This window comes from Solea solea, chromosome 18 (assembly GCF_958295425.1).
Source record: "Solea solea chromosome 18, fSolSol10.1, whole genome shotgun sequence".
In the NCBI taxonomy this organism is placed as follows: Eukaryota; Metazoa; Chordata; class Actinopteri; order Pleuronectiformes; family Soleidae; genus Solea; species Solea solea.
The window spans coordinates 15,823,957-15,844,934 of NC_081151.1; the positions used below are offsets into that span (position 1 = coordinate 15,823,957).

A 20,978-nucleotide genomic window follows, 5' to 3' on the forward strand; every position below is an offset into this window, starting at 1 on the left:
AACCGAACACCCCAGCCGTACATTCCATTTCTGACATCGTGTCTGGTTTTAACATTCCATCACAAACGACTGGCTCCAAAAAGTACTCTCCCACACAACCACAGCTCACTGGTAACGTCATGGCAGTGGACGCAGCTCCGGTGCGGGAGAAGGCTGATCTGCAGGCCCTGCAAGCCACAGACCCAGTGGTCAAAGCATTTCTCCCCTACTGGAGGAGAGGACGCCCCCCAGACAGAGCAGAACGGTCTAGAGAACCCAACCAGGTTTTGGAGCTTGTCCGACAATGGAGGAGAATCAAGGAAAAGGGCAATGTGCTTTACAGAGAGGTACAGATGCCCCCAAGCCGACAGACAGTTCACCAGCTGCTATTACCAAAAGCACTACAAGTAGAAGTACTGACCAGTTTACATGACAATCACGGCCACCAGGGGGCAGAAAGGACGACAGCCTTGGTCAGAGAAAGATGCTACTGGCCAAATATGCGTTCAGACATTGACCAGTGGTGCAAAGAGTGTGAACGTTGCATCATTGCCAAAGCAGTGCGGCCCTCAGTCCGGACATTCATGGGACATCTGACGGCCTCCAAACCTTTAGAGGTTGTTGCCATTGACTTTACCACCTTGGAAAGAGCCAGTGATGGGAGAGAGCATGTCTTGGTCGTGACCGACGTTTTCTCCAAATTCACTCAAGCATATCCAACATCGGACCAGAAGGCCCATACTGTTGTTAAAATCCTCACGGAAAAATGGTTTTACACCTATGGAGTGCCTAAAAGAATTCATTCGGACCAAGGCCGCAACTTTGAAGGTGAACTACTCAAACGCCTTTGCCAGCTGTATGGGATTGCAAAAAGCAGGACGACCCCTTACCACCCAGAGGGAAATGGACAATGCGAGAGGTTTAATCGAACCCTTTTTGATCTTTTGCGCTGCCTCCCAGGAGAGAAAAAGCGAAAATGGCCTCAATTGCTCCCCCAGTTGGTGTTTGCTTACAATACAACAGTCCACCAGTCAACAGGTCATTCACCATACGAACTGATGTTTGGTCAGAAACCCCAGCTACCTGTTGACCTACTACTGGGGCAAGCGGATGAGGAGCCAGCTTCAATCACACCAGATGACTGGGTCACCAAGCATCAAGATCACTTGGCTTCTGTGTATGTGGCAGCTAAAAAGCATTTGGAGGCAGCTGCCACAGCCAGAGAGCAGCGCCAACCTCCAACAATCACAGCCATCCTTCCAGTTGGCACTCTGGTCTATCGGAAGAACCATGTACTAGGACGTAGAAAAATCCAAGATGTCTGGGAATCAACAGTCTACCAAGTGGTGAAATGCCTGGATAATGTCGGTACAGTATACAAGATCCAGTCCCGATCCAACCCAGAACAGCAGAAAACTGTTCATCGCTCTGAACTAAGACCAATCACTGAGAGAGGCGTGCTGGTCTCAGAACCACTAGTGGCCCCCCCTCCCCCCAGACAGAGGGATGAAACCCCCCCCTTAGGAAACGCTAGCGAGGATGAGGACAGCAACAGCAGCCTTCTGTCAGGTTTCATCAGCTCCCCCTGTAACGTTAGCTCTATTGCCGAACAGGAGCCAGCCCCAGACTCCCAGCCCCCAGAGACTGGCCTTGTGTCCATGGAAGAACCTGCAGGTCTCCCAGAGAGCAATCCACCCTCTCCTGAAGGGCCAGATACAGCCCTCCAGTTCTTGTTGGGACCAGAGATGATACGACGCTCCCACCGAACCACAGCTGGGCAGCATTCAAACCCATTCCGTCTACCCCAACCCCTAGCCCAACGGCCCCCAGACCCTTTAGCACACAGGCCACGAGACTAATGTTCCTGCTAAGTAAAGTGAGTTATGTCACCGGGACGGCGACCTTTTAAAGTGGGGGTGTATGTAACATATGGGACGCTAGGACCCAGGTCACCAGGTGGGGAACCTAGCAACAGCAGCCTCACAGTACATGAGACTAGGATCTCGCGGGACTTTGCAAGTCCACGTTTGTTCTCGTAGCTCACCCTCGTCCATGCTCCTGTTGCCGGCGTCGCAGGTCTGAGAAGAAAAGAGGTACAAACACTTTTCGGGGTCTATATGCTTGTGTTTAATGTTGAGTTTAGATTATTTACCTCTCCTTGCATTCTTAGTGTGTCGGTTGGTGCCATGAGGGTTAAACTGCATTGTACCTCGTACCTGTAGGCCTTACCTCGTAGCAGTTTAAGGTGGGAGCTACTAATAATGTCCACCTAATATGATGTTGCCACCCGTCTGCTGCTGTACATTCGGTGGTTTATTTAACTTTGTATTTCCTGTTATATTTGTAGATATTAATCATCAGCACTTTATGACAAGCAGCATTAGCTGTCCCAGTCGATCTACTGTATTACCTGGATGCGCTACAGCTTAGCTCAAAGCAGGTACGAGAGACTGGGCATGGGGATCATCTGGGTCAGTCTTAATAATACTGTTGAATTTCTTGTAATGTATTTATTCTGTCTTGTAGGCTGAACTGGCGACACACGTCGGCAGGGCAGCCACTGTTCTCTCCTCCCAGAAATCCTTATAATTAGTGTCTCCATTTTTGTTTTGTTGCGCTTACCTTGATAGTTGTGACCATCCACCTTTCCATGGTGTCGTGGAATTTAATGTTTGCTCTGGAAGTGTGCAGTGCCTTCGAACCTTTAAGTATACAGTGTTTTGAGCTGTTTAAGTGTGCAGTGCCGTTGAACCTTTAAGTGTGCAGTGTCTTTGAAGTGTGCAGTGCCTTCGAACCTTTAAATACATAACAGTATTCACCTGGTTATGTGTGTGTCCAACTCTAGGTATCAGCCTTATTAAATACAAAAGTATTGATTTTATTGTTGAGGGGATATTGTTAAAATAAACTTTATTTTTGTACAACTTCAAGAGCCTCTGCTTGTCCTTGCCCTAATAGGTATTAACCTGAGTGGGGAGTGGTTGTTGTAAATTAGTCACACTGCGTGTAGTCCAGGGTCTCTCCCCTTTAAAGAGAGTGGCGTTGTCATACACAAGTAATCCTAGTCCCGGTCACACAAGTAATGAATGGTTTATTATTTTTAATTTGTATGCATAGCAGACAATTAACTATTTACATTTTTTCAAAAAAGGGTGACAGGGATTACAAGCGCCTAACAAAGTCCTCACTCTGTAAGGCTTTCCTGATTTTACCCACAAAGCTTTCCAGTTTGAGCCTTGCTTCATCCGACGGGGCTCTGAAGCTGTTCTCCAAGCTGTCTTATCTCACTGATAAGACAAAATGTTATAACAAAATAATTAAATTTAATGACACGTACGTACCTTAAGGGATATAAACTTTTGTGAACAGTTTCCTAAACTATCCAGTTTATCTCGACTAAAACTGAGTTCCACATTTGTACATCTCTTTGGCTTTGTCCAAGGAGATGGAGTATAGAGCTGTAAGAGTGTGTACTGTTACAAAAGTTAATTGTGGCGTTCCACAAGGCTCAGTGCTTGGGCCTATACTTTTTACCTTATATATACTTCCTCATTATTAGAAAGCACAACATACACTTTCATTGTTATGCAGATGACACACCGATATATTTATCAATGAGGCCGGATTAAATCAATCAGGTTTGTTCAACTCCAGGAATGTGTCAGAGACATTAAGTCCTGGATGACCTGTAACTTTCTACTTTTAAACTCAGAAAAAACTGAGGTCATTATACTCGGCCCTAAACACCTCAGAGAAAAACTTTACAACTACATTGTTATCACCTACAGGACTGGACCCAAATGCAGGACGGTGGTAAGTAAAAGAGTTTATTCATTTTAAGCAAAAACAGGTGAACAGACACGAAGATCCTCAAATGTATGACAAGAAGCGCAGACACGGGATAAACGTGGAACAGGATGCTAACTGGACGACGAGTTGTACTGGCGATGAACAAAGACAAACTTACAACTAGACAAAGGAAGGGGGAGTACGGAAGCGTATTGCTGCCACACATACAAAAAAAAGTGGGGTGCTCAGTATTACGTTACAACGAGAAACTATCTCGTTGTAACGAGAAACTATCACGTTATTTCGAGATAAGATTGTTTTCTCGTTATAACGAGATAGTTTCTTAACGTAATACTGAGCACCCCACTTTTTTTTGTATGTGTGGCAGCAATACGCTTCCGTAGAGGAGTGGTTAAACACACCAAACAGCTGTGACGGACAAGACACACGTGTAACAGGTTGTGAAATCACAGAGGGGAAAGGTAAAGTGCACGCAGACAAGGGACAAAAAGGACTTCAAAATAAGAGGAGAACTTTCACATAACAGTGATGATTGTCACTTTAGATGCTTCCAGTTCCACTGTGAGGAACCTTGGAGTTATTTTTGACCAGGAAATGTCATTTGATTCACACATAAAACTCATTTAAGGACAGAATGTTCCGCAGGTGGAAGAAGGCTGTTCCAAATCTTCAGAGATTCTTGAACTACAGTGTTATTTTAATTTCTTCCATATGACCTTCAAGACAATGTAAGGGAAGTAGATCAATGCATGAACGACACTGGCCTTTGAACAGATCATCCAGATATATATACTGATATTTGCAGCTCTTTGTTGAAAAAATGTGTGTTGATAGTAACCTATTGTTACCTCTGTTGCTTTATAAACAGTGGGTCTGGTTGACATGTCAGAGTGGGGAGGTAACACCCCTTTTTCTTTTAGTGTGAAAGAATTAAAAAGTGTAACACCTCTATTCCTGCATATGAACATCCTTAGGGACACAGGCTGTGTAAGGCTAATCATCAGTCATTGTCTTGCATAGTTCAGTTTTTGTGTTCGTTGAGGTTTTTAGTCACGTTAAGTTCATGTCACTTTTGGTGTGGGTTTGATTTTCACTTCCCCTTTTATTTTGGTAAATGTTCACGTCTTCCTGTCGCGTGATTTCTTCAGTTGTCTTGACACATCTCCCCTAATTCCCTCATGCACTTCACCTGGTGATCCTTAAGTAATCCCTCCCACCTGCCCTTGATTCCCTCTTCCCTGTATAGTTCAAGTGCCAAGTCTTGTCTTGTTTATTCTCCTTCTGTGAAGAAGTGATTTTGATTTTGTCAAGTATAGTCTAGTCTAGTTTAGTTTCTCCAGCGATTTTGATTTTGTCAAGCATAGTCTAGTCTAGTCTAGTTTCTCCTTCTGTGAAGAAGTGATTTTGATTTTGCCTGTTTTCTCAAGAGGAAAATAAAGACTCTTGAAGCATTCACCGTGCCTCCTGTTTCGTGCATTTGGGTCCAAGCAGTATATTCACCGTTGCTAACATCAGAATACTTTATTAATCTCCGGGGGGGGGGGGGGGGGGGGGATTGTTTTTGTTCCAGATGCTCCGTGCAAAGTGGGATATAGAAGTACAGCATGAGTGGAAACAAGAGCTTAAGATACAGATATTAATAAAACATTAAGTTAAAATGAAATGAAATAAAATATACAATAAAATAAAACAATCTGGAAAAAGTTTACAAGTGTAATGATGGGTAATTAGAGTTTGTTTGTTCTGTTTTTTATAGATATCCATAAGAGTCCGATGGTCAGAGGGAGGAGTTGTACAGTTTAATGGCTTCACTTCACACACTGGTATAGTGAAATTAGATTAAAATGGAGCGAGAGATAATTATTATTATTTAATGTATTATTATTATTTTGTTATTTTCTCCTGCACTGTACTGCACTAATCACATACCCTGATTCCAGGGACAGTATTTATGATTTATGATGTTTGAGAACCATGGAACTACACGGTATTTTCTCACGCACGACTGATTTACTGAGAAACAACTATGATAGAATTGTAATTAACAGTAAAAGTAGCAATGTTTGTTCTAGTGGCAACCATCGTGAAATCGCTGTCAGTGTTGGTGAGGTTGCTCCGACTTTAATAACAATAAGAACCTCACTTATTGTCGGTTGAAATAGGGGCTGATTCATTTAGAAATGAAGAGAAGAATCTCCAAATGGACCATGAAATAAAACTCCCTCATGATGATGTGAAATCTGTTATTTTAATGCAAGATCTATTGATGCCACGTATCAAAAATATACCATCCCACCTCCCATGTGTGATCCACCCCCCTCTTTTTTTTACTTCCACTTTTTTTACAAACAGACTCTTCTTTTGAAGACACTCCCGTCTCAGGGTGTTGAAGTCCTGACCATTGAAGCATTTTTACTGTGCCACCCCTTTAATCCAGATGAATGAAAATGCACTCACATGTACAACTTCTGAGCAATAATTCAAAAACAAGAATTATTGCAGTGTCATTTCTTCAATATCAATATAACATAATATTATTTGCACACTTATATCACATATGATTCACTCAGGTGCAAAAATCCATCTTTGATTATCAGACTTTTCTCACAATAATGATCCATATTAAGGCCCTTTGAATGTGACCCAGCAGCAGCATCAATGTTAATCTGTAATCTGTATGTCCCAGTCCATCACCACCCTGAGGTTCAGGCTGCTCACTGTCAGCTGACAGCAGGAGTCTGTGTAGTGAAACACAGCAGAAGAGTCTTTGGAACCTGGTGATGAAAAGACATGATTTACAAGAAAATGTAGGAATTGTTTCTGTGTTTTTCTTCTTTAAAAGTTTAAACATTGTTTAATATAAAAAACAAAGCTCTCAAAAGGAAGTAGCGTTTTCCTAAGAGTTATGTTATAACGTGATACTATAATGTATAAACGTGATAATTATATTGTATAAACGTGATAATTTTATGAGAACCAGAGCTCATCCAGGACTGGACGATGCAGGACAGGGCAGATGTTTAATGCATTAACAAAGTTGAGGGGCTGTTCACACTTTGGGTCACAACATATCCAGCTTGAACACATCTAAGGTTTGGATCGGACTGATTTTTCCTTGCTTTATAAGATTCTACTGAGTGTGCTCATACTTATTCTAATGTCCTCCACAGTCCTCACCTGACGCGTGCACGGTCACAGCGGACGGTTTGCTCTTCACGCCCAGGACGGTGACGGAGCTGACGATGGTGTTACAGTCGAAGACTCCTTCATCGCTGGCAGAACTGTGAGAGAAAACATCAATACAAACCATATCATTATGTGGGAAACACCATTATAGCCTCACCTGTCACTGTCAACCTGGCTTTTCATCCATTTGTGTTCAGAATCAGATTAAATAATCAGCAAAGATTTTGAACGCTATATCAAATTAAGGATGGACGTGACGACTGACCACCAAACTCTAATCATTTCCACCGAAAATCATCTGAGAAAAAAACTTTTCCTTGACCCCAAACTTTCACCAGGGACTCTAGAGGGGGCGGGGCTGTGTGCAAATCCCATTTTACAGCTGTTTAAGCCCATGCGGCTGCAACTCCCCTTTAAACAGTACCTTTAAAAGAAGATGAAGAAAGAAGAACTTACTCTATTCATTTTGCTATTGGTCATTTAAAAAATGTGGAGCAAAAGGAAAAGGATGGACGAGATTCAGGCTCCTTTGAGTAACGGAGGCGCCGTGGAGACGCAAAATATACAGATCACCAGGGATTTTTTCCCCCAGGTAAATAAGCTCCTGGTAATAAAAGTTCCTGGAAATGTTGGTGGAAAAGGGGCTATAGCTTATTTTAAGATAAAGGGTGCAAAATATAAATAATTATTATAAATAATTCCTCTTCATGAAGACCAAACAGAAGCGGAATAACAAAAGTTACGCACTGCAGCTTTAAAATATTCAAATGTCACTTCTTGTGTCATTTATTGTAAATTACAGATAGCTACTTTCCCAGCTACTTTTACATGTGATCTAAAAGTGAAATAGTGTGAGTGTGACTTACCGGCAGAGCAGCCGGCCTGACCTCAAGCTGAACCTGCACAGACAGAAGGCCTTGCTGTCACGGTAACTGAAAGAGTGGCCGTCGTCCAGGTATAACTCACCTTCAGCGACTCCCTGCAGAGAGGACGCACGACAAATGTCATGAATACGAACACACGTATATTCAGTCTGTCAAGTTATGTGATATTCTGCTTAATCCACGTGGATTTAAAGTGCGCAGTGAACTCTGTTTGGTGTTAGGTGTAAACAAACGGAGTCATGTGTGACACCTGGAGCTCTATACCAGCTCTACAATGACGTTGACTAACAGAAGTCAACATGCGCCGATTCTCACCTGAGAATTTAGAGCCACAGTGATGGAAAGAGGCAGCCGCTGCATCTCATCTGTGCAGGAGCCACTCCCTGTTGACCTGCACACCACTGATCCTCCGCGCTGGAACACAGGAACCTGTGCACAGTGAAAACACCTTTGTTAAAGTTCTCTTTTAATTAATTTCCATGTTGATTTTTATATATTGGTCTATATAAAATACTGTATGAGTTTATTTTCTATTTTATGGTGATGACGATGAATAATCTGAAGGTGTGGTGGAGCCCTTTAATCCAGCTCAGGTGAGAATATAAGGACAAACGATTTTTCGATTTTCTTGACAGTATCAGCTGAAGTATTCATGAAAATGTTGTATATCACAATGTGAAAAAAGTGTTTTTTTTTTACTAAAAGTATTACTCCAAATTTCAAAGTGTACTTCCATACACTTCCTTCCCACAAAGTCTCAAAAAAAATCAGTGCAGTAGATTCTGTGTAACCCTGCTTATAATAAAACACACAGAGGTGCCATTAGAAGTGAATCAAAACGTGAAACAGAATCAATAAATAAGAAAAGCTGTCAAATCTGTGATTAATTCATTAATTTCATTATTTCACCATCAATAAATGACTTAAAGAGTCAGAGTATTCATTGTTTTACTGGCCACTCTTAACACCTTCATATAAAATATGACAGTATCTGATTTCAAATTAATCTACTTAATAACAATAATCCAATATTCTAATAATTTGAAACATTTGTTTGCATTATTTCCCTCAGTAAAGCAGACAACGTCTGTGAGCTCAGTCTGTGTTACAGCTCCACGGCTCCCCCTACTGTTTGCATCATGTTAAACACTAACTGTGTCCAGAGTGACAGGAAGACTCAGTGTCCTGCCTCCGTTGTGCGCCTCCGCAGAGTCGACATCGTACCAGATCTGAAACAGAAACGAGCTTTAATGTCACACACGAGCACATGCAGGAAACACCTGTCACCACCAGGGGGCTTGTTTACCTCAGCGCATCCAGGAAGTAACACTGTGACCTCCTGAACACCTGGTTCAGTGACAGGACGGGCGAGCAGTGCTCCACCTGCAGGAAATCAAACCCAAACTTCAAAATGCAATGATTACAGAATAAACTGAACAGTCTGTGTAATAATGCAAAATGATCACCGATCATATATTGGTCGTCCACAGCAAAGGTGCTCTGTTCTGTCGAGAAATCCACCCACAAAGGTCTGTTTGAAATAGAATAGAAGTGTTTTTAATCATTACATTACCGAAACATGAAAAATATTGACCTCTAACGTCTGAAATATGACAACACTGATGTTTGCAGCTGAAAGATTAGACATAATTTGTCATGCAGTCATGTACAGCCAGTTATTTTATGTTATTTAACCCACTGTTGATATCTGAGTAATTACCAATTACCAGTTTGTGATCTGTAAGACCATGTGGTATGTGACCTACTTTTTTCTCCCCCACTCTCTCTCTCTCTCTCTCTCTCTCACACTCACACACACACACACACTCCAGACTGTATCCGGGGCACTGGAAATTGGAGCTGGTGACTGTGATGCAGGCCCATCGTCGGGCTATATAGAGTTCCAGCACGGCTCGGCACGGCACAACTCTACTCGGTTTTTGTATCGTTTTCCATTAATATCGTACCTCCTTTAGCAGCATGGCTGCATGAAACTGCTGGGACATCGTTTTATATGCGACACAAACAAACTAGTGATGGTCAAAGCAGTTGTTTTGGGTGTACTGAATCATTAGAATCAGTTCATTAAAAAGATTTTGTTCCTGCATGACTGGAGCAAAGACACACTAAACTAAAATACCACTGAACGGGTTGTGATTCGGAAGTGGATTCTACCACTTAAAATACAAACATCCAAGTTTGTATTTTAAGTGGTAGAATCCACTTCTGTGTTTTCAGCCACGGTGCTGCAGTATGAAGCTGCCTCGCTTTACTCGCGGCATGTGCTTCTTCCTCCTCACCTGCTCAGTCGTGACGTAAAATGCGCAACTCTGTGTGCAGACTTAAGACTTGATCAACACTGAGTGAAGCTATCTGACTATGGTGACAAACTATATCAATAAGGTTCATTTTCATTCATTCAGTCATTCATTCATTCGATGTTGGACAACAGAAACCACAAACCTGATTGGAGGCAGACCAGTGGTGTGAGCCTTGTGGAACAGAGTGTACCAGTACGGCAGCAGGCAATATCTGAAAAAAAGCAGAGACAGATTACTCGTTTTATTTTATTTTATTTTATTTACATGGACAGCAATATTCTGATATTAACCTGCATATAATATAATATACATGTATATGCCTTAATCTGATTGTAATGTTCTATTGGAGTGTTCATAGCAAAAGGCACAATGTAGACATGAGTCATAATCAGAATAAATGCTGGAGCACTTGGAAACTCTTTGTCTCTCCCTGGTCGACCCGGTGGCCCTGCACCTCTCCGTCAGTACTGTACCTCTGCTGGATTGCGGTGCGGATCGCGGCCGTCACCTCCTCGCCGAACAGCCAAGGCTCTCTGCGCTTTGTCACGTTTGCGGAGTGACCTCGGAAAAATGGCTGCAGAGCAGCAGCCTGGTACCAACGCACCAACAGCTCCGGATCTGGGTCCTTGACAAACCCACCGACATCAGCTAAAAACATGGACATACTGTAAATCCAGAACAGTTATGTCCTCAAATTTATAGAAAACTACTTAATTTACTACTTTTAAGAAAAGGACTGACTACATGTATTTATTTATAAAATGTCTTTACACAATTATAAGTAAATAGATGTAAAATAATTAATTTAAATGTAATGATCGTGCTTGTCCTGTTTGTATTTGTCCTGTTCCATATTCTTTGTTTCTCTTCTTTTTGCTGTCTATGTTCTGTTTTATGGTTGTATTATCTTACTTGTTTGTACACACCAGATAGATGCGGTTTCACGATGTGAAAGACAGAAGGTATCACTTCTGGTAAAAGGAGGAACAGAAGTAGGCTAATACAAATTAAAAAAACTGAGCTCACCTCCACAAAACACTACCCCGGTCACACTGATTGACAAAAGCATTGGAATTGAGATCTTCAGATATTCCCAGTTGGCAACATTGTCACCGGTCCATACTGCACCTGTGTACCACACCAAAAATCAGCAGATCAACAATAATATGAACCTTAAATACATGATATTTCATATAATAATCTGTATTTACAATATGGAAATAGGTAAATTGTGAAAAAAAAAATGTGGTAAATGTGCATTATGAACAGCAGGAAAATATAATAAACATGCAATGTAAACTTTGTTAAGATGGGGTTTTTTCTATTACTATGTGAAAACGAAGATTTTTTTTTCATTTTCACCAACTTTATAGACAAACCTGAACAAAAACATACTGATTTAAAAAAAAAAAAAATGGATTTAATTTGTGAAATTTGGAAATATTATGTTACAGTTCAAACTTGGCTAGTTTTTATGAACAAACATAAACTGTCTATTTTGTGACTAGGAATAAAGGCATTTTGTAAAACCTGAATATGTGACCTATAAACACATGCCCCCAGCATTTGTCCATATAAGGAGTTGTGTATTATTCCCATGGTCATTTGCCAAAGGGTTAAAATAACTCACCGAGTCTCTGTGATCCGGCGAAGAAGGAGCGTGAAAGGACAAACGGTCTTTGTGAACCTCCTGAGCGAGTGATCAGACCTTCCACTGTGGCCATGTGCTGTGAAATAAAACACCAGTCATTTTCCTTCAAAGACAATGTTAACATCAAAACACATATTACTGTCATTCATATGTCACTGAGTCCATCACTCACCTGGTAAAAGCCGTACAGGTTGTGCAGTTCCCGATGTTCCCAGCCCCCATAATGCACTGCGTCCTTTGGCATCGTCTGCTCTGGCCCGTCGAACACAGACGGTTCGTTCATATCATTCCACACAAATAAAGACGGAGTCGACCCCTGTATCAGAGCAAGGTTATAATAGTTTTAAAATTAGTTTAAAATTGTGTTTGTTTTTTGTAAATATTTTATTAGTTTTAATGTTAGTTTCCGTTTGTAAAATCCAAAAAGGTCATAATAACTACTGTGTGTCATAAAAGCCTAAGAAAAGACATTTTTGCTACAATGTTAGTTAGTTATCTGGGTTTTTTTAAACTTATTTTTATTTCAGTTAACAGAAATACAACAACAGCTTCATGTTGTGAGTTTAAATGAGATAAAAGTACATCTGCACAAGGTTTAAGTCTTTATGAAGCAGTCTGTTTTGATGCTCAAACAGCAGATTCACAATGTGACTGATTTTGATGATTATTTTGACACTTGCCTTGTATTTCTCCAGGGAGAAACATCTGGAGTACCAGGCTCGAGTGGCTGCGCTGCTGAAATCAAGGTAACAGGACTTACCTTTAAAAAAATAAAGATCAAACATGAAGAAAATCAGGTTTCCAATGTGTATAATATTCATAAAAAGAAGATCCAGAACCATATTCACCTTACAATGAGTATAAAGTAATCTGACGTTATCTGATCATTTTAATTTGGAAGTTAAATATATGAGTTTCTTTGTATGTTTGTGTACAACGACAATAAAAATGTATCTAATCTTAACAACTGCACTTTAAAATAACCATGATATTTAAAGATATAAATTATTTAAAACTTTTCTTTATGTGTGATTTTGATTTAAAAAAGTGATTTTGATTTAAAAAAGACATAATCAGGTACATTTATATAAAATAATTTAGGTTTAAAGGTCCAGTGTGAAACATTTGGGAGGTTTTATCGGTACAAAGTTTGCATGAGTGTATAATCACTTTAAAATAAAAGTATTTAATAATAGTTTAATAATAAGCTTGACTGTTTGTTTTGAAGCAAAAACTTACACACTGGGCCTTTAAAAAAATTGACAGTGGAATATTTCATTATATATATTATATTATATATATTTTATTTAGATTATAAAGAGAAAACATTACCAGGCCAACATGAGCCCTGATAGAGTTGTCCCTCTCTGTCCTTGACAAAATGTCCTCCATCTCTGGCCTCACAGAACAAGGACCAATCAGGATCAAATTTGATGTGAGGATCATTTATAATGACCAACTAAAAAAAACAACAACAACACATGATAATAGTCCAAATCTTGCAAAGCCCTATAATCTGTGAAATGTGCAATCTATAAGGCTGACCTTCCTTTTCTTCCTCTCCAGGTGGCGCTGCAGGCCAGTCGGGTTGGGGAAGTGAACTTTGTCCCAGGTGAAGTAACGCTTCCCATCCGTGTGCTCAATGTCCAGCCAGATAACATCGTACGGGATGTTGTGGAGGTCAAATCCACAATCCACAGACTTCACGTCAGCCTCGCTGTCATAGTTCCAGCGGCACTGGTGGTAACCGAGGGCGAACAAAGGGGGCAGGGCCTGATGTCCTGAAGGACGGGGAGGAAACAAAGGGATGGACAAATGATCAAATTCACTGCGTTTAAAGGTACAGTGTGGAATATTTGTTGTTGGTTATATTGTTGTGCCTCTCTCTCAAGGGTCTGTCAGGCAACACTATCAGACCTGACTGACGGAGCGTTTATGTACATACAGCAGCAGAGCAGGGGCGGGCGGGGGCAAGATGAGTTTATCCTGTCAAACTATTTTCAGCAGAATAATTCATTTCTGTCAAACTCAAACAGTCAAACAGGAACTTGCTCATGAGAGGGTCGATTTTGGGTTTAGACCAGGGGTGTCAAACATACGGCCCGGGGGCCAGAACCGGCCCGCCAGAGGGTCCAATCTGGCCCACAGCATGAATTTGTTAAAATTTCACACTACGATTACAACGTAATGTCAAATTCAATATTTTTCACTTCCAGATACCTGTGACTAAATGTTTGTGCCTTTATAGATCCAGTGTGCTGTGTAAATAGCAAATTTAGGCATGATATTGTTGAAATTGCACTAATATTTCTCAAGAAATTTTATGTTTTGTAAAAATATCCTTCATTAAATGTAAGACAAAAGGAGAAAAAACAAAGGCGTTCTTGTTGTTCATAGGTTATTATGCTGGTTTCATTATGCTATTTTACTGGTCCGGCCCACTTGAGATCAAATTGTGCTGTATGTAGCCCCTTGAGTTTGACACCCCTGGTTTAGACGCATCACCTATGAAACACAGATACTTCCTGTATTGGACTAAGTGCCACTGATGTCCAACCCGTTGTTGTTTATCTAATCTTTACGATCATGTTAGATAACCTTTAAAAAGTGTGGTCCTGCTCACGGAGGGCAGAGATGTTCTGAGATTTCGGCCCGAACACTCTCTCAAGCAAACTGCAGTGCACTGCAAGTCTCTTCCTGCACCATCATCATCTCACCACCATGTTGTTATTTAGGCATTTAAAGAGTAAACGAACTGAAACCTGGACTCAGATTAAAAGTCTGATGTTCTTAACAAAAAAAGACTACTATAGTGGGCTCTCACCTGTCAGCTGAGCGTACTGGCTGAAGAGCTGCTGTGGACCGGGCCCGAGCAGAACCACACAGTCGATCACACCACTCTCTGACAGCCAGTGGACGTCAGTGTGTGGCCGCATCCTCCGTCTCTTCACTGGTGGTGTTTGCTCTTCCTGGTTGAGGGCGGGATTTAGATTTAAGTTTCCATCTTTGTATGTGACCAAAAATGTTTCCATGTAAAGGTTTCAATCCTGCTTTTAAAGAATAAATCTAAGGATCTGATGTTAACATGATTGAGAGATTCTGGATCTTTGATAACATACATGTAAACAGACTTTAGAGAAAAACTCAAGTCAAACAGAGATACAGACAGACAGTGCTGGTTCACCTGATCCTCACTGGAACTGTAATTTATGTTCACAAAAGTCTCTGACGCATTCAGCCAAAAGATTCCCACAGTTCTGTCAAGTTTGTGGGCCACCAACAGTGGCACTGACCCGTAGAGGCCGAAGCGACTGTTCAATTCATAGGCAAAGACATCCAAGTTATACAAGCGGTAAGGTTCACCATCTCTGTGACGGAAAGAAGAAAAAATATATACTTTATTGAACTCACAGGGACATTTTTATTGAGCCAAGATGCTACAACAGGCTAAAAAAGTATCATTATCAGAATATAAATATTATAGGGTTAAAAAATTGCCATAGACCACATATAAAGTCATATATACGTATGTATGTCAGTCAGTCATCATCTACCGCTTTATCCACTGCCAGAGGGTCGCGGGGGGTGCTGTGCCAATCTCAGCTACATCGGGCGATAGGCGGGGTACACCCTGGACAGTTCGCCAGTCCATCGCAGGGCCACACACAGATAGAGACAAACAACCATTCACTCTCACACTCACTCCTATGGTCAATTTAGGGTGTCCAATTTACCTATCCCCACATTGCATGTTTTTGGACTGTGGGAGGAAGCCGGAGTACCCGGAGAGAACCCACGCACACACGGGGAGAACATGCAAACTCCATGCAGAAAGGCCCTTGTTCCAACCGGGGCTCGAACCCGGGTCTTCTCGCTGCAAGGCGAGAGTGCTAACCACTACACCACCGTGTGGCCCACGTATGTATGTAAATATATAAATCTATATAGATAAAGATACATATATACATATATACATATATACATATATATACATATTTATTTGACTGGTGGTGTATATGTAAATAAAATACTACAAAACAGTACTGGAACTACAATTTGTTCAAATCACACAGATCCACAAGTCAGATGTCAATATGAGGTCTGATGGCAAGATGGCAGAGGGGATGAAAACAATGGTGAGATCCTATTTAAATGTTTGGATTTAAATATATAAGACATTCTCATACAATAAATACATTATGCAAGGTAATAACTTTTAGTGGGCAGCCCCATTTCATTTATCTAAGCCTAACCCTTATCACTAAATACTGGTCTGTTTTTAAGTCTTTTATTTTCTTAATTCTGACTTCTCGTGTAGGTGTTTGTGTGATTTGACAACTTGAAGTCCCACCCCTCTTTGTAGTTCCGCCCCCTGTCTTGCAGATGCAGCCAACCAACACGCCTGCAGCTCACCCTCCCTTCACCACCTGCTACATTACAGATCGGTGTTAACCCTCAGTTGGTGACTTAAGAAATGTTATTGTTATTTACTGAACTGAATTCACAGTCAGAAATTAATCTAGAATAAACATTCAACCACTAAAACGAACTTTTCTGTACTTAATCAAGAACTAATAATGTGATTTACTATTTTTTCCTTAAAAAAAAAAAAAAAAAACTAAGTTTGGGGCAGCTGTGGCATAAACCTTACATTGAGTGGTGGACTAATACATTTGATAAACACTGTTCATTATATGCTTTCAATTTCCCCTATGAATGCAAAAACCATGTTCTAAATTGCTCAAATACACACCTGTGTGTGTGTGTGTGTGTGTGTGTACCTGGTGTCTCTGAGCTGGAGGCTGTCAGCGTGTTCTGGAAGACCGTACACGTGACTGAAACCATGGAGACAGAAGTCTGCGCCGATACTGCTGGGACCTGGAGTTACAGAGGGTAAGTAAAGTTAATACAATAAAATAGACACAATAAATAATAAAAGAGGCATGACAATACAATGTATAAAAACAGACACAAAAACACATAGGTTCAAAGCCATAAAAACCCTTGTCTAATTAAAAGCAACAGAATCCCCTCTGGTCCTAAGGTTCGTGTGAAGAACAACTAACAGCCTCTGACCTGAAGACTAGGGATGTCCGATATTGGCTTTTTTACCGATATTTGATATGCTAATATTCTCCAACACTTAATTTCCGATTCCGATATCACTGATACTGATATATACGGGGTTTTTTTTACCCATAAAACATATTTTAGGTATTTCCTGTTGGCGCCAAGTGCTTAAGCCTCATTACCGCTAACCTACAGAGTGTTGATAAATGAACATGTAAAATACTTTTAATAAATGCATATATATTTATTGTTATTATTGTCACATTTGAAATGTGAACTTAATTTATTAGTTTTAATAACTAACTAAAAAATATGAAATGACAACACCCAAACGGAAGACATTTGTTTGTAATATAACTTAAGTCACAAATTTGTCAGTAAAATAATTATTGTAGCGGGAACCAACCATTAGCTTTAATATCCTCAAAGTGGCCGAAAGTCTCTTTCCATAATGAAGCTGTGGGCTCCTCTGGAGTCTGTCAGTGGAACAACAACGAGGAAAAAGAACACATGTACTTACAGAACATGTTCAGCTTCACGTTGGTGTAATAAAATAGAACAGGTGTTTGAACAGCATTGATACTCTCTTACCTCACTGCTATGAGATGTGGACCTAAGGGAGAACGAGACAAAGGAGAGCAATAAAACTTTGTTTGCTTAAAAGTCTCAGTAATGACTGTTCTTCAGTCATTAAAGGAAAAATCCAAAAATCCCTTGTCAGGCCACATATGATGTTGGGTTATTATTCTAAAGCAGGAGTGTCCAAACTTTTTTTTAAAGAGGGCCAGATTTGATAATGTGAAGATTCCCAGGGAGAATGTATGTAACATTAAAAGTTACATACAAATGCTATTATAACCCTGTTATTATAATTTTATTTTCCTCGTCACAATTATCATTTTTAAATGGCAATGTAACCAAATCTACACCACGCAGGAGTGAACACATGTAGAAATGCTGCCTTTCTTTCACATGTGGAGTCAGATAACATAACATAAAGTTGTAAATGCATGGGCCAGATATTGGACATACCTTCTCTAACGCCATGGTTCTCATGCGTTTGATGAATCTGACTTTGTTTGGTGTATTTTGCTGAATATTTTATTTTGTTTATTTGTTAAAAAAACAAAACAATACATTAAGTGAATACTCAGATAAATAGTTTATACCCATGTTTCTCAAACTGTACATACAGTATGTATACGGTATGTGATCGGAGTGGAGCTGGAGTGCGTAGAAAATGAAACAAATAATAAAATAATAATACATTTAATATTTAATAATAATAATTAGAGTCACCTTATCTCTCGCTTCATCTTATGTGGTACTTGGTATAAAAAGCTACCACATACTGTATGTACAAATGTGGATGATGCAAAGATGTGGATCCTCACCTGGGCCGATCCTGCAGCGTCTCAAACCACAGTTTCTCTTTGGCATTAAATGTGAGCATCACTTCATCTTCACACAGGATCTCCAGTTGGAAAGGAAAACTCCACACACGCACCTGATGGCATCCAGACGACCACGAGAGGGTGACGGCGTCCCCGGTCTGTGTCTCCACCCTCAACCTGCCAGATGACAAAAGTTTAAAAAAGGTGCAAACAGTGTATAAGAATGACCACCAACACACAAGTCAAAGCAGATTTAAAGTGGTTTTATTTTATTTTATTATTATTTTTCCTTGCAGAGGTCATTTAGTGTCCTGTGTAGTGAAATTAGTAATATTTTATTATACACTAACCCTAACCCAATGGTTGTAGAGGAGATTGAGCAGCCTATTGAAGCTACTGCTTTAGTCATTAGTCATGTCACAGGATCTTTGCTGTCTTTGCTGATATTTGATAATATCATTAATACATATGCATCATTTCATCATTTGGTGCAGATGTGGTCCTTACTGTTCACACTGTGGTTCATCCATCACCACATCTGGAACTCTGTATCGTGCTTTAATGGGCTGGAGTTCATCTATTAAGATCCTGACAGTGTCGTTTTTGCAGGGCGAGATCAAGAGAAGCAGACGTGTCTGTAAAAGTTAGAGAGAATCAAAAGGTATTCTTACATACACTGTATTATAATAAGATGTCCTTAAAATGTCAAAAGGTTTGGTATTTTGTCCACAAACAAATGAATCGGTTTTGATGTTACATAGAGCAAAACAAAAAATTCATATTTTAGAAACAAATTGAATTGATTATAAAAACAAATGGCAAGGAAGGTAGTAATCAATTAATAATTGATTAATCGTTACAACCCTGAATGTGTCAATTATCAATTTTGATTCATAAACATTCCCATGTGAAGGTTTTTATGATTAAACTACTACCTGGATATTACTTTGGAAATGACATGGTATTATTATTTTATTTATGATAGGTGAATCGATTAAGCTGTATAGCTGATAATATGGACATTTTAGTATTCAATTAATCGGCTGATTATTACTTATTTATTTATTTTATACACTTGATTTGACAATTGTAACCTAGAAATGATGATGTTCTCAAATGTCATGTTTTGTTTTAATGATATATTTGTTATATGGAGCAAAGAAAACCGTTAACATAGTCACACATGAGAAACTGATGAATCAGTTATGAAAACAGTTGGCGTTGTGGCTGATCGTGACCGTAGTGTTCAGACCTGTGTGTCGGGCTCCAGCAGGTCAAATCGTGCCCCCCTCTCTGTGAGCACCATGGTGTCCAGAAGAGCTCGGTGCTTTCGGTTTGGACTGTGCATCTGTCGTCTTAAAACATGACAACAGTGATCAAAATCAAGACGTGACTTCGCCTGCAACAGCGGGTGTTAGATTGTTGGACACCATACCTGTAAAAAGCAACATGGTGACTCTTCTTGAACTTTTCTTTGTCCTGATCGTCATCAGTGACAACACTGAGGAACAAACACAGAGAAAATTATCAATCACAATTACAACACTAATGTATTTTGTCACATTAATGGCATGTTTTCTTTTTACATTTGTATTACAAGTACAATTTTGTATTGTATTGTATTGCAACACTTTCACATCAAATAAATCATGTTTTTGTAAAATTGGTAACGTTTTATTTTTTTATTTTGTAACATTACATTAGTCATGTTGTGACACTTACTTGATAATTAAGGATATTAACATGTTTTTGCAGCATCAGTCATGGTTTTTGTAACTACAAGTTTTGTTTTCTCTATATCAGTAAACACATGTATTATTATATTGTTGTTGTTGTAGCAAATATAACAATAATAATAATAATAATATAATAATAATACACATATAATACCGTTAATTGAATCTTTTGGTCAGGATCATTCTAACAGGACATTTGTATACACACACTTTTACAGGAAACACGTGGATTCATGGACTGTAAATAATTAGGATCACAAAAACCACTGATATTCTGTACATGATCAAATAAGTCATGTTTTTTAACATTGGTAACTTTAACATTTCTTTTTACTAAATGCAGGAATGAAAGCGCGACTGAATGGCTTTCTTCACACGCGCACTGCAAGTCAAGCAGAATTGTTTGTTTGGCATGTTTTTTTTTAAATAAAATAAATACCTAATCACGTGTTGACTTTCTTCCGCCATTCTGATCAGACGTCAAAAATAAAAAACACAAGAACCCTTAGTTGATCACAGTCGGTTTTAATCTTCAGATGCGAGATTAAACATTATTTATGTTTGTGTGTTAATCGTGAATCTCCTGAAACAGGAACCGTCCACGGTCTGTCTTCCGTGGACAGACCGGAAGTACAGCGCTGCTGCAATAAAACTACATGTACAACAACAACGACACACATCCGGTGCGACCTTTCAAAATAATCATCCAATCAAAACTTTAGTTTTGTAGACTTTTTCAGAAATTATACATTTAATGCAAAAATATAATAATTATTATTGTTATCCATGAGATTTCAAATAAAATAGTAAACCACATTATTAATTCTTGATTAAGAAATTATAGTTATTTATACTGAACAGATTGGTGGGTCGGTTTTGTTTTTGGTGCTCAAAAATTTCTGTTTCTATTTCCACATTTCCATTACCTCAGTGGATCAAAATATCAG

At 39.6% G+C, this 20,978-nt stretch overlaps 1 protein-coding gene across 1 annotated transcript; it reads right to left on the minus strand.

The window, feature by feature from the left end:
* Positions 1-5,943: 5,943 nt before the first annotated feature.
* ganc (glucosidase, alpha; neutral C) lies at positions 5,944-20,640 on the minus strand. The gene is made up of 25 exons (XM_058616362.1): positions 20,471-20,640; positions 19,731-19,796; positions 19,548-19,650; positions 18,803-18,930; positions 18,296-18,472; positions 17,493-17,514; positions 17,308-17,377; positions 16,613-16,709; positions 15,016-15,199; positions 14,656-14,800; positions 13,377-13,612; positions 13,164-13,290; positions 12,512-12,591; positions 12,004-12,147; positions 11,811-11,907; positions 11,207-11,308; positions 10,654-10,828; positions 10,323-10,391; positions 9,326-9,390; positions 9,166-9,242; positions 9,014-9,088; positions 8,175-8,288; positions 7,842-7,954; positions 6,967-7,070; positions 5,944-6,563 (listed from the first exon to the last, which is right to left on the minus strand). Exons 1-25 carry the CDS (start codon positions 20,497-20,499, stop codon positions 6,451-6,453), a joined length of 2,712 nt encoding a protein of 903 aa, XP_058472345.1. The 5' UTR covers positions 20,500-20,640; the 3' UTR covers positions 5,944-6,450.
* Between the last annotated feature and the right edge of the window lie 338 nt (positions 20,641-20,978).

Coding starts and splice junctions, on each gene's coding strand:
- ganc (XM_058616362.1), bottom strand. CDS start 20,499: ATGGCGGAAGAAAGTCAACACGTGATTAG. Junction 11,908..12,003: donor ACCTGTACGGCTTTTACCAG/GTGAGTGATGGA, acceptor TTTATTTCACAG/CACATGGCCACAGTGGAAGG. Junction 9,391..10,322: donor ACTGGTCTGCCTCCAATCAG/GTTTGTGGTTTC, acceptor TATTTCAAACAG/ACCTTTGTGGGTGGATTTCT.